We start from the raw sequence: 16440 nt of genomic DNA, 5'->3' as shown, positions 1-16440 counted from the left end.
TGCCTTTGGCGCTGGTGCTCTTAAGGCTCTTTTTATCTCTACGGTACACACATTTAATGAGAACTTACCTTTCCTGATGCAAATTAGAAAAGTAGAGCTTTACTATTCAAGATGATAAAAATATAAATAAAAGATTTGCGTAAATATAAATATCAACCATAAATAGATCCACTAAGGTGAACTTTCTAGCATTGCTCTTTTCTTCATTTTCTCCATTGTTTTCATGTCTCTGCTGCAAATGCTTATGTTGGAGAAACTATCTTCTCAGTTTATAGAAAGAAATGTGCAGCAAGAATTTGGTTTGTTCCACAATACTGCATTTCTCAGAGAGAAGCTAGAACTAAATATTTGTAAAAAAGTGACAGTTCATACTTGCTCACTTTTACAAATGGGGTTTTAGAGTTAGGGAACTTGTCCAGTTGGCAAGGAACTTTTCTGTATTATCTTTATGCTAATTTGAAAAGTGACAGTGTAATAATTCTGTACTAAATTATGATGCAAGAATGTGTACAAAATACAAATAAGTATTTACACTTGTCAGCGAGGCACCATGAATAAATGCAGAAAGTGCTTTTTCTAAGGTGCCAGTTATGCAATGAACTTGAATTGTTGTTTCATTAAGTATCTACCCCTGACCGTCTGACATTTGAGGCTTATCGTAAGTATCCTTTAACAGCTGTTTTCAACCTACAAGTTTGTTTTTCCTTCCATCCTTAGGGAGCCTTTCCATAAGCTTTTGGTTCAAGGTCTTATCAAGAATCAGACGTTCAGACTAAAAACAACAGGCCAATATTTGAAGAGAGAGGAGGTTGATCTCACTGGTAAGAGGACGCGTGAGAAAACCAGTACAGGTGTGCCCAGAAAGTCAGAGACTATTTCAGTTAAAAAGGGACATAGAGATCTTAGTGCTGGGAAAATTAGGTGGGGAAAAATAAATCCTTGCAATATTTAAACCAGAGAGTCTCTTCCATGAGACTGGGATTCATATCCACTGCTGAGTGTGCAGAGACCCTACTAATCTGGCAACTTTTAATTGCAACCACATACAGCAACAGTGCTATGATACCATTTTAGCTCTACTGTAGTCCAAAGGATCCGAAGTTTTATAACAACAGTGCTCAGCAACTTGCTGAATGAAGTTAGCAGTTCCAGCAGACAGACAACCTACATGAACACTGTGGCAAAGTTAACATGGTTGTTAGTGTATTCAAGATGAATTAGACATGTATGGGATGTATAATGAGAATAGGAGAAAATACTGTTTCTCAGTTCTTCCCCGTGCCCTCACTGCATAAGCTGGACCAGCAGCCCTTGTCTGGAGAGCTGCAGCAACAAGAGAGGCTTGGTTGTATTTGCCCTCCCTCAAGAACCTCTCACACAGCCATGTCTTTTCACTGCTTTCTCCTGCATACATATCCTATAAGATAGCAAAAAACAAAAAACAAAAAACAAAAAAAAAAAAAAACCCCATCAACAACCAGCCAACCAATGAACCTCTTACACGTACTGTGGTCTGTTATCCTATTTTGTTCTAGAAGAGTTTGCAGGTGTTTTTGCAAAATTTTCTTGTTATGCTGTGTAAATACCCCTATTTGTCCCTAAATTCATGAAACAGTACACAGGTTATTGTCAGAATAACTTACTGCAGTTAAAGTTATGAACCCGGGGTGTATTTAAGCTAACAGTAGGCCAAAACTGTCCCAAATAAGTACACCCACCTATGAGGTTTTAAATGGTGTGGCTATAACAATGCTTAAATCTCAGGGGAGAAAAATTTGGCAGGGAAAAAGGTTGTTACTTCTTTGTATTATTTTTCTTTTTAAACTGTTTGGAAGAACGAAAAGCCAAACCAACTCACCACAAATAGTTTTTTCTGACCTAGGAAACTGAATTGTTGTTTGAAATGAGCAAAATTCATTTTAATATTTTGTGTTTGTCATAATATCTAGGCACTGAACCAGTTCACTTAAAAACTGGTGAGAAAGTCCAAGTCACATGGGAAAAAATGAGCAAATCTAAGCACAATGGAATAGATCCTGAAGAATTAATGAAAGAATATGGCATCGACACCATACGACTTTACATTCTGTTTGCTGCTCCTCCAGAACAAGATATTTTATGGGATACTAAAAGTAAGTCAGACTTTATGTTGTGGGGTTTTTTTTTCCTAGTGTATCTTAACACAAAAGTTAAAGTAACAAAAAATTATAATAAACAATTTTGGTTGGTTTTTTTTTTTCTTTTAAAAGAGGAGTCACAAAACTGTCACTGCAAAGCAGGCTTGCAGGAATAGTACAAGATGTGAAAAAAAGAGAGATGTATGAAACACATTCCTCAAACGGTGTTTTCTTCTGAACTAGAGTGCAAATCTGGATCTTATTCTCTTATTTTTTTTGTTAGCTACTGTTGATTGAAAATGATTCTTTGCAAATTATTTTCTTTATTCTAAGCTGCTTTCCTTTGATGGAATTGTGTCAGATTACAGATTAAACTTGGCACTTCTTATTTATTATTTTAGTTTGTTTAGACATGTGCAATGTCTTTCGTAAGATGGACCATAAAGTACCTCCTGAAATAATCTCATTTATCAGAGTCCCTAATAACTAATATTTGTACACAGGACATACCTTTATGAGCTTAGCTCTTAAATAAGATAAGATTTATCATCTTACACGCTTATTCACTAACATGCAATTTGTCATACTGACAAGTCTTAATTTCTCCTGTGGCTCATACATTTTAATGTAGACTTGATGCATGTATTTTAATGCAGTTGTCTTGTTGCACAAGGCTTTTGTAAAACATCCCATGCCTGATTTAAAACATGCATATATCTTTATTCTCGCATTATCTTCTTGCTACTTAGTTCAGTCTGTACTAAGCACAATTTCAATTGATATCTGTCACCCATTATATTCATACGCATTCATTTACATATACTGGCAGAGTGGACTTAATGACTTCTTGGTTGGCTTTCTGCCTCCATCTAATCACAGCAGCACAGATCGAGGGAATGTGAAAGATGTGAAAGGATAATGCCTATTAAAAAAAAAAAAAAGCTCTGAAAGCTCTAATTTCTGTGTCCCTAACAGTATGCAGATGAACTCCTGGCCAACCCCAAAATTGTGTAGGATTTTCTTTTGCAGCTGGATGGGGTCTGGTGGGATTCATCCCAGGACACTCAAAGAGCCAGCTGATGAGACTTCTGTCAATTATTTTCAAAGGATCTTGGGAATCTGGAGAAGTCTCAGTTGGCTGGAAGCTGGCAAAGTCCCAGTTTTCAAGAGGGGCAATAAAAGAAGATCCTAATATTTACAGGCCTATCTGTCTCATTTCTAGTTCCTGCTATTATTACAGCAAAGTTTATTCTAGAAGTTGCTGAAAAATAGCTGAAAGAAAATGTAGACATTGGTCAACAGCTAACACTGGTTCATGAGGGGAAAGTCTTGTTTAGCCAAGTGAATCTCCTTTTATGACAAGGTTACCCATCTATTTGACCAAAGGAAGACAGTAGATGCAATCTTTTTTGGGTTCAGCAAAACTTGTGATACTATTTCTGACAGTATCCTACTGGACTAAGTTTCCAGCATACAGGTAGACAAAACATAATGCAGTGGCTGAACAACTGGATGACACGTGTGTGATTGCTGTGTGATGCCCAGGACCTGGCTGGCTGGAGCAGCCAGAGCGATGTCACTGACCAGCACTTATTGCTGGTCCTGCACAGAGCCACAGGTGTTTGAAGTTGAGTCCAGAAGCAAATATAACTGTGTTTAAAGGGGATCATGCCTCACCTCGACTTTGCTTCCCTATCCCTGTGTGGTCCCTGAATAGTTCCCTTCTAGTCTCCTCGGTGTCCCTCTGGTTCTCCAGGCAGAAGAAGGGTGGGGAAATCCTAGCATAGCACATGCAGTGCAAGGAAAATGCAGGTAGTCATTCAAACCAAGCTGTTTACCACCTGAGAAATACGAAGATTAGTGATTTGTGTCTTCTTAAAAGAGTGTTGTAAAACATGGAACGCAGTGAGATTTTAGCAGGCTAAAGATAAATTAAGAAAAAAAAAGTGACAAGGGTTTCTTAAGTTTCCAGTAAGCTTTTGATCTTAATTTCTTTACAACAAAATACAACATACAAGCAGTTTATTACAGCATAACTGCAGCCTGGAGAATACCAAGCCTGCAATGTTTAGATGGTGTACAAGATTCCAATATGAACAGGAGATTAAAAGTTTGGAGAGAGCATTGTATTCTGCATCCCACCTAAGAGAGTTCCCGAGGATCACAGGCATAATCTGTCAGGTTGTATTTTACTGTCCAGTTAAGCTTTTACCTAGTGCAGGAGGATAATCCACCTGTGTTAGACACTTGTGCGGTGTGACGTAGTGAGGTGCAGTCCAGTGGAACTCTGATACATCTTGAAGCTCAAGCTGTACCTTCCCTAGCGGCCCAGCATCACTCAGCACAAACAGCTAGCTGTGAGCAGCATTAGCTTGGACTTCTCTATACCACAATTCCTAGGTTATGTTCTTTGAAGAGCCATGCAGCAGGACCAGTACTTGCAAGCTCAGGATGAAGAGCTTTATAGTCCTCCCAAGTTAAGCTCTGGTACCAGGAATCATTAAAGTAATCATCAGCATGGTTGAGTCCCTGAAGCAACAGAAGTATATGTACTTTTTAAGCTCAAATTTTAAAAGAAATCTCTCAAAAAAAAGTGTGTGCATATATGTATATATGCTTGTATTCTTCCATGAGTCTGAAAAATGAGAGCTTGTAGAATTGTTTTCTTGAGTCATTAAAACACAAGGTGAAAATTCAAGTGGTGACATAACCATATGGATTTAGCAAATATTTCTGCTACGTGTATGTTTTAAAGCCATTGCAGATAACACTTTTGTTACTTATTGGTTTCTTTTCATTAAGACAACACAGCATTATTTTTGAGGGCATTCTTAACTGCATTTACATTTCTCATGTAAAATCTAAGGGTTTTCAGGTTGGTTGGTTGGTTGGTTTGTTTAAATTAAACTCTAGCAAACATTTCATTTTGCTTCCAAGTTTTGGCTTGTTTCATTGCAACTGATATCTGCTTTTTTCTGCCATCTTTCGTTAACCTCAGCTGATGCTATGCCAGGTGTTCAGAGATGGCAGACTCGCCTCTGGACCCTTGTAACCAAACTTATTGAGGCAAGGACTTCGGAAACCATACCAAATCCTGAGGTTCTGAATAAGAAAGAGAAGGCTGAAGCCAAGAGGATCTGGGAGCAAAAGAATCTTGTAATTTCTGAGGTAAAAAGAAACAGTTTGTAAATGAATAAATGACTTATTGCTTGTGCAAAAACCATGCTTGGCTTAGAGGGCCAAGAGCTTTCCCACAGATGAGTAAGTCATGAAATCATTCTGAAATAAAATATTCTCCATGTAAGTAATTTTAATAAGATACAGATTTAATGGGACAGAACTCTTTTGCAAGAGTGCGATTTAGACTGGCAAAATTTATCTACTCTATGCCTTAGTTAAAGGATGAAGTGTTATGGCATTAAAATGTTATCAGCCTGGGTGTGAAATAGCTACACTTCCAGCAGCATAGCTATAGGTGAATTGTGCAGACTATCTCTAACAACCTGCTTTGAACTGTTGGCTTCATACCTCGTTGTCATGCCTTTAGTTCCATAGAAAATGAGAAGAAAAAAAAAAGTTGTGGGAAAAAATAGATTAGTGTTTCTTATAAAATTATTGAAATGATTGTTCACCTTTTGTGCTAAGTCTGATACTGTGTTTTAGTGTCAAATCAGTTATGCAAGACTCAGACGGAGATAAAAATATCTGCAAAATTAGCGTCAGATACTTTCCTTAAACTTTGCCTGATGTAAATCCTGTGGCCAGGGACCTTCACACACGTATGGTTGCATCTATGATTTGTTTGCATGCCAAAGTGATTTCCATATTGAAGATAATATTCAGTTTTTGAAAATTACAATTAATTGGTGACAGAACTTTTCTTTTAATTCAAGGTAACAGAGTACTTCACAAAGGATCATTTGTTCAATGCAGCTATTTCTCGACTGATGAGCCTTTCTAACGTACTCCATGTAAGCATGCCATATGAACAGAGGTATTTTTCTGTTAGTCATTACTCCTGTAAGTCTTTCTAGAAAGCAAGAGCTGCCTGAACTCTAGGTTCAGAATTCCAAAAGGCATTAAATGTCCTTACCATCGCTACTGACTCAAGAGCCTCATGGACACATATTGAACTATTCAGATTAAAAGAGGTATGTTCTAATATTGCTGTATCCTTTGAATATGCGGTGTTTTACAGGAAGAGCTTGAAAGTGTTAGAGGCAGTAGGTTCTGATGGTCACATCTGCATCATGCAATTTCAAAAGGATACATTTTCTTCTGGTTTTGTTCTGTTTTTAAACAATATGTGTATGTAACTACGTAAGTAGTGCATTATAGGATGATCAAAAACATTCTGATTTAAAAGAAGATTTATTTTTTACAGGGAAAATAACCTATAATCTTGTATTCCTCTGAGGTGGTTTTCAGCACTGAACTGTCAGTGAGACAGTTTGTAAATTCCCCTTTCCGAAGACAAAAATAACAATTCTTTGGTTTGTTTTAGTTTAGATGATGTGTTTATCGGTTCATAATGAAAGATCAAATATCCTTATCTTTGCTACTAATCTTAAATCTGTTTAAGCAGTTCTTCAAACACGTAAGGTAATGCAGTCTAGACAAGAAATCAAATTAAGATTTGGATTTTTTTTTTAGCTACTTCATTGATAAACCGTTTTATATCTTATGGATTCTAAGGAAATTATTGGCAAAGTTGAGGAATATAAGAAAATGTTAAGTAGGGCATGTGCAATTGCTGTACTAAAGTAATGAAAATCTGAGATCATGTGAGGTGCTGGGAGAGTGATTCCCAGTTCTCTATTTCCAGCTCAGTGATTAATAGGCATTTTGAGCAATTGGGGAATTAAAAAAAAATAAAAAATCAGTGTCCTACAGACAGGTAAATATTTGAACACTGGTATATTTCATGATCAAGGAAGTCAATGCTGTATGTTTCAAGAGCAAATTTCATTACAGCATGCTCACACTTCCTCTTTCAGTCCCATTTCAGAGGAGGAAGTGAAGAGATGGGTGAAAATTCTATATAGAAAAAACAGGTAGTAGTTACTAAAAGCTGTTCAGTTGAAGTTTGTGCTTTCCTCAGGAGTATCAGTGACAAGACATCGCCATCTGTCAGCTCTGCTGTGGTCCGTGTTTAAAAATCATTGCTTTTGGACAGTTTTCCAGTAGGCGGGATGTGGGGATCGTCACACCCATAAAGCAATCCTCATGAGCTGACACGTACTGACATTCTTCTGCGCTGTTTCATTAGGGTGATGAATCATAAATTAAACGTGGAATCCGAACTCACCAAGGGAAGCAGTTAGAGTCAAAACAGAGGCAAAGAAAGAGAAAGTTTTTCCAGCTGCTTTTAGTGCTGTTCTTTTCTACTTGGATTGAAAGAGGAGTTCAAGTTCAAATTTTGCCTGCCTGGCACCTTTTACAAGAAATGCAAAACTACGTTTACTAGAACAAGCTGAAAAGCAATCTGGACATCAAACCAGAGAAGGCTGTGTTGTGCTTGTTGCTCCCAGGGCTCCTCATGTTGACACTAAGCTCAGCCTTACTTTAACTGCTCTAGGATCTGAGCTAACTGAACCCAGCAAAAAAACATGCTGCATTCATCACAATCTCGGTTTTTTGTACAGGCAGTTTACCTCTTTAGGTAGCTTGGATTTTATGCAAGATTGCACTTGTTGATGTGGCTGCACTGAATGTTACTCACAGCCATAGATCAGTCGACACAGGTCAGTGTTCAGATTCCCGTGCCAGAGTAGAGCCCCAAGGATCTATCAGCACTATTCCCTTCAGGATTAGAATCATTAGCTTCCCAGCTTGTCTGGCTTTTCTATAACAGTGTCAGAGAGCACTCTGTGACCAAGAGGTCTCTAGAACTGCTTGTAAGTTCATAATTTATTGTAAAATTATATTGTCCTGAACCTAGATACTGATTTTAGGTTTTGTTACATAGAATGCATACATTGCTCTAAAAATAATACCTCCTATTTGTTTCTGTGGAAACTACAAAGAGCACAATAAAACTACTTGGAGAAGCAAGCTACAAAATGGCGTTTTTGAAGATACTCACCACCATTAGCTATCTGTTTTCACCCAGCAATGAACAAGAGGCTATGCTGCGCTCATTACAATCTGTGCCAGCAGTGATTTTAATGATATGTTACTGCATGTTATTCTTAATTGACCTATTTTACTTCCCACCCCAAAATATTCATATTTACGATTCATTTTCTTTTTTTTTTTTTTTCTTAGCAAGCTTCTTGGCCTCTTGTTCTTCACAGTGCAGAATATGAAGATGCTTTGGCTACGCTCTGCATTATGGTTGCACCTATGGCTCCACACATTGCATCGGAGATGTGGAAAGGTATTTATAGAACTGCTTTTTCTATTGCTGTCCAGAGACTGATGATCACTATATAGCATTTTAGCTTCCTCTGGGAAGTGGGAATGATAGACAAAAAAGCCTTTTTTTTTTTTCTTTTTTTTTTTTTCTTCCTTATATTCACCACAGTTGTAAGCCTTGAGGTCTGAATCCCAAGTGGGCTAAATTGCATAATGCTACTATAGTTAAAACCTGTGAAATAAGGGACGTAGGTGCCAGAGTTCAACAGTTATTTTTAAGGTTTATTGGGAGAAGTTCCAAGATGTATGTGGGAAGATAGGAATATATTCTGTGTAAGGCTGGCCACAAACTGCTATGTGGGTTTGGACCTAATATTAGCTTTTAGATGCTGTTTTAACAGTTTTGTTTTTCACAGTCATGTTAGAACTTCGCTTTCAAGTGTTTACAGAATAGAGTGATTAAATGGCTTATATTGCAGAGCTGCATGTGACAGTGAGCTATTATTAAATGCCAAAGAAAGGCTGCTTTTGTTGATAGTAGTATCATAGGGGCACAGACTGGAAACAACAGGACCTACTGGGTGGGGGTTCTTATTTTGTTTTCATTTCCAGTATTTTTAAGATGTTCAGAATAACCTAATTGCTCAGAGTGCCTGATTGTTCAGAATAGAGGGGGATCAGTCACAGTTCACTTGGAAAATGCTACTTTTAGTCAATGTTTTCTTTCAACAGAAAAGTACTATCTAGTTGAAATTACATTTAAATTGAATTAATTGCTCTGATTTTGTTTTCCACAATGTTTGAGATGGAGTCAGAAGTGATCTGGGTTAATTACCTAAACATGCAGTGCCGTGTGAACTGTGAAATTCAAATGCCTGTTAGGGATACTGAATGATCAAATATGTTTCACAGTATGACAGTAAATCACTCAGATATCTTAATTAGCATGATTTATTAAATGTTAAGCTTAATCTTGTTGATAGTTTTGACTGCAGCAGAAGGGACTCTTTGTTTTTTTTTGCTAAAATCATTGGAGAATGAGAATATTGAACACTTACTGGATTGCTCTCTGACTTAAGAATGAAAAGAATGTATAATAAAAATTAGGACTGTATTGTCCTCAGCTGCTGTCTGCAATTAAAAATGCAATTCTACTTATGTGGTCTGAATATTGCATGTTATAATTCAGTGCACCTGGCAAAAAAAAAAAGCAACGTATTACCTGAGAAATATTATGACTGGACATGAGAAATACAGTCTTTTTTAGCAAGGTGTAATCATTACATTACATCAAAATTATTAATCAGTTTTATCAAGAGAATGTATGTACATTTAACTGCTGTTCTTTGTAAGAGGGCAGTATTATTTAGAAACCTCCAACATCTAGCATTTCTGTCCTGGGACTGGGATTGCTGGTGGAAAATCTCCGACTATGAGGGCTACTTCACAAAGTAATACCTCCTGTTTTGTTGTGTTGGCCCACAACCTCGGAGGCAGATATTGGTGGTACGGCAGCAGAGGCTGAACCTTCCCACCAATATCCCATTACGTGTTGTTGCTGTGTGACAGATGGCAGCAGACGGGCAGTGGTAGAATGCTGTCTGACATGGAAGTGCAAGTGAATCAAAGGTGTGGATTTGAATTTCTCCACAAGGAAAAAATGGCATCCATTGACATTCATTGACACTGACTGACCGTTCATGGAGACCAAACCATGGATGTGAGCACAGTGAGGCAGTCGGTGGTGCATTTCAGCAGTGTGACAGCGCCATGAAAGACGAGACGCATTCTGGATGGCCGTGCACAGCTGTCACACTGTGAAATGAACAGTGTCTGAATCAGCTCATCCATGTGAATTGGTGGATTACGGCCAGGGAACTGTGTACAGAGCTGAACATTGGCTTCAATGCATTGGAAACATGGTGACAACACTGGAATGTCACAAAGTTTGTACCACATGGGTGCCACAGATGCTCACACAGGAACAGAAAGAACACCATATGCAGGTTTGTCAGGACCTATGCAGCCAGTATGAGGCTGAAGGTGACAGTTTCCTGGATCACATCATTAGCAGAAATGAGACACCACCTTGTCACCAATGTGTCACCACTTTGAGCCAGAGTCAGAACGGCAGTACATGGAGTGGTGACATGTGAATTCCTCATTGAAGGAAAAAGTTCAAGATGCACCCCTCAGTGGGTAGTGCACTGTTTTTTGGGATAGGAAATTCTCCTGGATTTCCTGGAACCAGGACAAACCATCAGCTCTGACCACTACATTACAACACTGACTAATCTCAAACTTTCTCTTCCAATCTTTCTCTTGCAACACGATGACACCAGGCCCCATACCAGTTTGAAGACTGTGGAGGACATTGCCATTCTTGGCTGCACTGTCCTACCACACCCCCTGTACAGCCTGAATTTGGCACTTTCTGAATTCCATCTGTTCAGGCCGATGAAGAATGGGATGCAGTCGTAGCAGCTGTGAAACAGTGGGTCACCTTCGTGGCTCTTATTCATTGCTGGTGGAGATGCATAGCTAATGGTGATGACTGTGCTGAAAAATACTGTTTTGTAGCTGAGAGTTTGCTCAATCAAATAATGCTTGTACCTGCTGTAGTTTCCCTGGAAATAAATGGCAGGTATTCCTTTTGGAGTGACCTACGTATAGTTTATCCTCTTAGTTACCACAAAACTTCTCTAAATACAGTTGGATGTAACTGCAGATCAGTCAATCTAAAGGATTACCAACCAATGACAATATTAGGAAAATGTAAAAAGTAATTTTAAAGTGGTAATTAAAGATGCTTTGCTTGACATTTTAAATAATGACTAACTGGCATCAGTGAGGTACGCTGTTTTGATTATAATAATATTATCCTTGTTTGTAAGAATTACATCGGAGTTCATTTGAAATTTTAGCATTTTGATCCAGTTTGTTTTCTTTACTGGCTGGTTGATGAGCCTTGCAAACTCAACTTCAGCTTGATATCCCAAGGAGATTGTGTAGGTTTTAAATATAATTAAGGTAGAATTAGGTAGATTCAAAATACAGCAATTCCTCTTTTGCATCTGAAGAGTTATTCTCCCATGGGATTCAGTTTAAACATGACCACCTTGTTTTCATGCATCAGGTTGCAGAAAGAGTTTGATCGTTTTGTGAGCTGTTTGAAGCTTGTAATTCAGTACTGGCAGCAAATATTTCTAGTTTGAAGGGAAGGGAAGAGCTGCTTGGGTACGGTTTCATAAGTACCTCACCTTCTAGCAGCCAAAAAGTTGTAACTGAGTGTTTTGATTTTGTGTGTGAAGTAGTTTTTTCTGCTGCTTAGAGGACATTGTCAGTATTTTGGCGTCACCCTGATGGTGTTAATTGTACAGTGTGTGCTGTGTTACAACTTATTAATGTAAAAGCTACTGTAGCCCCTCAGTGCGGGAAGAGTTCATCCGCCTGATAGCTTGGCAGTTCATGAGCAGTAACAGGATGAGGAAATCTGTTTCCTTCCTGAAGCCGTGTATCTGAGGAATATACAGACACCATTTGAGTCAGGTTTTTGTTTGTTTGTGGTAGTACAGTGTTTTGCTGCCCACACGAGGATATGAAACTGCTTATTGTCTGTTATTAAATTTTTATTAGTGACGGTGCATGAAAGACACATACTCATGATAAACCCATCTTAAGATATATTGAGATGAAACATAAATATTGGAAATTGTAATGGTATAATTGTCGTAGCAACATTAGAACTACCACTGCAGTTGTTCTACCACAAGAGCCTGTGAAGAATGAAGTAAAAGCTAACAATCCTTGGAAGGGACTGCAGAGGCCAGGAAGACACTAATCCAGATGATATCTCTACCAACTGCTAGAGATTCCTGCTCTGAGCTACTTATAAGCTGAATCTGTTTGCCTGCTAGTGTGGTGGATTTTTACTTAACGTAGATCCTTACTGTTTCAATTTTGCTAAATCCAAAGGTTATCAGCATTTGGGTAATGTGTCCTCATAGTCATCATCTACTGTTGCTCTGGTCTTCTATCCCCTGTTAGAAAGTAAACTCCAATAGTGGCGTAGTTTCAGAAGCCTTAATTAATTTCCTTTTATCTCCCATAAAGACTTCCGTCCTCCTTGCCTTTTTTCTTTGTTAAGCTCTGAGTGCTGGCCGTTGTCCCTCACCATACCAGCCATTCCTCAGTCTGTTTCATAATCACGTCTTTTTCTCTTGCCTTCATCATTTCATGTCAAACTATCTGCACCATTTCCAGAATTTAACAGATTCATTATGCCAATGTTTTTTTCCTGTAAGACTAGAAGTACTTTACTGTCCTACCTTGCCTTTATGATAGACAACTGCTTCCACCTCGCTCTTCTTAATTCTCTCCTTATTTTGCCAGTCGGCTCCTTCACCCAAGCAGCACCTCAGGGGAAGAATTATTTTAATGAAATATTAATGACTCACGTCATGCTAATAAAACGTTGCCGTGAGCTTAGATGTTGTTAGACTTGTCCTCTCTCCTCCTCCTGTCAACTCACTCATTTACAGTAGCATAATATGCTGCAGTGTTAATGAAGGCTTCAGTCCAGTGAGTTACTGGCTGGGGAAAGCTTGGTTCAGTGTTAGCGTGCCAGTTAGTGAAAGTCCATTGACGCAGATCCAATTGCAGGATCAGGGCTTTGGATTGAGCACAAGATCTGTCCCCAGAAATGGTGTACATGTAAGCTCTGTGGAAAGTGCACTCAGCTGGCTTCTTGACCTGTGTTTGCAAGAGAAGATAGAGCTGAAAAATCAAAACAAGACAATAAACAGGAAGCAAAATGCACACTGCTTCATAATGTGCATTTCAGTAGGTGCTTTCCAGTACAAGAAGATAGTATCCCAAGTTTTTGCAGCAAGGGCCTGTGAAATTGTTAGTTCTTAAGATCTCAAATGGTGCTTTTGTTTAATGTATCAGAATCAAGTGGAAGGGCAGGAGGAAATTCTGTCCAGGGCCTGCTCAGAGTGCCAGCAAATCTAAATTATGATAACAAACTTTCTGGTCCTGCGTGTTGCACTTTGAAAACGCCAAACAAATCATGACTGTATTTTCTGTGTCGTACAGCTTGCAAAATGTGAATTTAAGGCAGGAAGCCAAACAGGCAACCTAAGTAAAACCTTCATTTTGGTTTCCTGTCAAGCTGTTTTCTGAAACTAGTTCTGTTGACTTTTGCACTTTTTTAATACGGGTGATCTCATAGCCCATTTTGTAGCAAGAAAAGTAACCTAGAGATTGACACAGTGCTTAATCGTGCTTTATCTGCTTCAGAATATGTGTTAATTATTTTTTATTAGTAAGTTTACAAGACAGCCTCCACAGGCTCCTCCACATGACCCTGTTTCTGCCCATGTAGATGGGGATTCTCAACTTATATCAGAAAGTGGATTTTAAAAAGCTGGAAGAATGCACTTCAACAGGAAAATAAGGAGTGGCCAGTATGCATGCTTCTGCCACGAGGCATGTGATCAGTTGGAAAGAAATGAGCTCATCTGTATGTTCAGAAGCCAAAAGGGGAAGAATTTAGCAGCTGTCATCTGTAAAGTCAACGTGATAATGAATCACCAGTGTGAAGGGTGGATTTTTTCTGTTTGATTTCTTATCTTTTGCTCTTTCAGTTTCTGAGCAACTGTTACAAGAGGGAAGAAACACACAAATCCAGATGCACTGAAGAGTTTAATCAGTTACTTACCTAAAAAGATTGCGGCTTCATTGTTATTCTTAGGAAACGTGCACATTCTGTGTCATTCTTGCTTGCCATTAGACACAGCTCCCAGCAGTCCACCACACTCTCTTCCGAATGATTCAGAAAACAGCAACATTGTGTCTCTTTACAGAAGCGCTTTGTCTGAAAAAGCACTGACAAGTATCTGGTGGATTTCATTCCGGAGGAAGTTGCCTTCTTTTTATGTTTGTGTTTGCTGTTATTCGCCCTATTAGTCTAAACAGTCCAGCTAAATAAATTGGTGCATTATGCATGGTGTATGTTTCTGCTGCTAATGGCTGCTATTGTGCTGTGTTTTCTTTATCTTCTGGAGTTTCCTTAAACCAGATGAGTTGTTATGTTCTGCAATTCTGAAGGAAGCATATGCTCTAAAAAAGAAAAACAACACAAAGCTTCAATCCTTATTCTTACTCATGTTTATAATTTAAAAATCTACTGGCTTTGTAGGAAAGAATCACGACAGCTATCCTTGTCAGTACTGCATATTTGCAGTCAGTACTGCATATTTGACAGCATTTTCAGTGAAATCTTTTTATTTTGCCCTACAGTTGGAGTAGACAAACATAAATTCCACTCAGAAGCTTTAATTCAGTTAAACAATGTGGCTTCAGAATGAATTACAACTAATTCTACTGCAAATCAGGAATGAATCGTCTTGGAGTGCAAAGTCTGTTTAATAGAAAAGGATCATTTATAGCCATTTTAAGAGTATTTTTAAATAAAATCAAAGGGTAAATTATTTCAGCATGTACGTGAAATAAGAAAGAAAGCAAGCTGTGCAAGGTATACTTACATGAAACCTTTAATTTGTGAGCAAATAGATTATTTACATCTTGTGAGTAGATTGACTTGCAGCTGAAACTACCCAGCACGTTGCAGGAAACCACCCAGCATATGACAGATGATAAAATATTAAGCCATAATTGTGGCTTATTTTGACTGAGTTCCTCAATAGGAAGGTTTTGTGTGTTTCCCTGCTCGTTTTCTTAAATTAGGTTGATATTTCAGTTGAATTCTTCAAGTAGACTTTTAAAAAATACTAATTCTAATCTAAAATGTACCCCCAGTGTTCATGTTAGAGTCGCTATACATAGTGTAAGGCAAATGTTTTCACAGCTGTGTATCTTTCTGTTTAAAATGTGCTGTATGCTCATCTAAACAGTGTTATTTCCTCCTGAAGGAACTTGCTTTCAAAGTAAACTTTGTTCTCATCTTATTTATCAAACAAATCCTAAAAATTGAATGATCTGCTGATGATGTGGTTGAATGTGTTTCATTTTCCAGGTTTGGCGCATATAGAGAATAAACTTTGTACTCATCATAACTGGGGTGCTGATGTGCTGCATCAGTCCTGGCCCAAAGTAGACCCAGAATACCTTCAACCACCAGATGTAGTGGAGATGTCTGTTCTGGTAAGAACTTTTCATTTATTTGCAGTTGGGCCAATTAATGCATTGTAAGCTCAGAGAAGGTGACAAAATCCCTGCTCTTGTGGAAGTCAGTTCCCTATATTTATATGGCTCAGTGAAAGGTGAAATAGGGTGGAAGTTGCAATTAAGTTGTGCTGAGTAATTAAAACAGTTTCCTAAGTGAAAGGCACATAGTATGTTTGGAAGGAAGACAGTCTAAATATACATCTTTTTCAGTGACTGGATGTTAGTATGTGGAGATTGGACAGACTGCGGGCAAGGCCAGTACAGCAGAAACCATGACCAAATACATACAGGTTTCTCCAAATTTTGTTCCCTAGATGTCAGGCCATCTAGAAATCTTAATTCTGTACAAAAATGTAAAATGAAGTGATATTTCTTGTGCTACCTGTAGTGCTGTGGTTGCCTAATGCAACCAATTACAAGCTGGTTTTAGTTGTTTCAATTTTTGCCAAACTATGTTTTCTGTCTACCTCAGACAGAACTTATGGCAAATATCAACAAAGCACATTTCCAGGAACTAAGTTTAGGAAAAACAGGTAGTTTTGCTAACATTAGAATTACATCCCAGATCCTACTAGAGCTCTAAAGCCTCCGAGGTTTATGGAAGGAGCTGGCAGTTCAGTAGAAGAGTTGACCTGTAACTACATTTAGCTAACCTGTAATTTCCCAAAATGTGTGTATGCTCACGCAATGTGGTTTACCATCTTTTTTTCCCTGCATCTCCATCTAGTCAGTACTCAGCATGCCTGCAAGCATCATAAAGCTGTATTTTTACATG

General features: G+C 38.3%; 1 protein-coding gene across 2 annotated transcripts in view; it reads left to right on the top strand.

The window, feature by feature from the left end:
* The window catches only part of LARS2 (leucyl-tRNA synthetase 2, mitochondrial), an 82545-nt gene that overhangs the window by 58959 nt on the left and 7146 nt on the right, over positions 1-16440 (top strand). Inside the window, exons 15-20 of one of the 2 annotated variants that reach the window (XM_052694217.1) lie at positions 718-821; positions 1950-2132; positions 5116-5285; positions 6011-6088; positions 8385-8496; positions 15514-15641. In XM_052694217.1, the coding sequence (XP_052550177.1) occupies positions 718-821; positions 1950-2132; positions 5116-5285; positions 6011-6088; positions 8385-8496; positions 15514-15641 (775 nt within the window). Of the gene's footprint in view, positions 1-717; positions 822-1949; positions 2133-5115; positions 5286-6010; positions 6112-8384; positions 8497-15513; positions 15642-16440 lie in introns of those variants that run through there. The other variant, XM_052694218.1, reaches the window with a different exon arrangement.

The sequence above is a fragment of the Tympanuchus pallidicinctus genome, unplaced genomic scaffold, assembly GCF_026119805.1.
Source record: "Tympanuchus pallidicinctus isolate F22 unplaced genomic scaffold, pur_lepc_1.0 scaffold3, whole genome shotgun sequence".
Lineage (NCBI taxonomy): Eukaryota > Metazoa > Chordata > Aves > Galliformes > Phasianidae > Tympanuchus > Tympanuchus pallidicinctus.
This window is presented reverse-complemented; position numbering and strand designations above follow the sequence as displayed.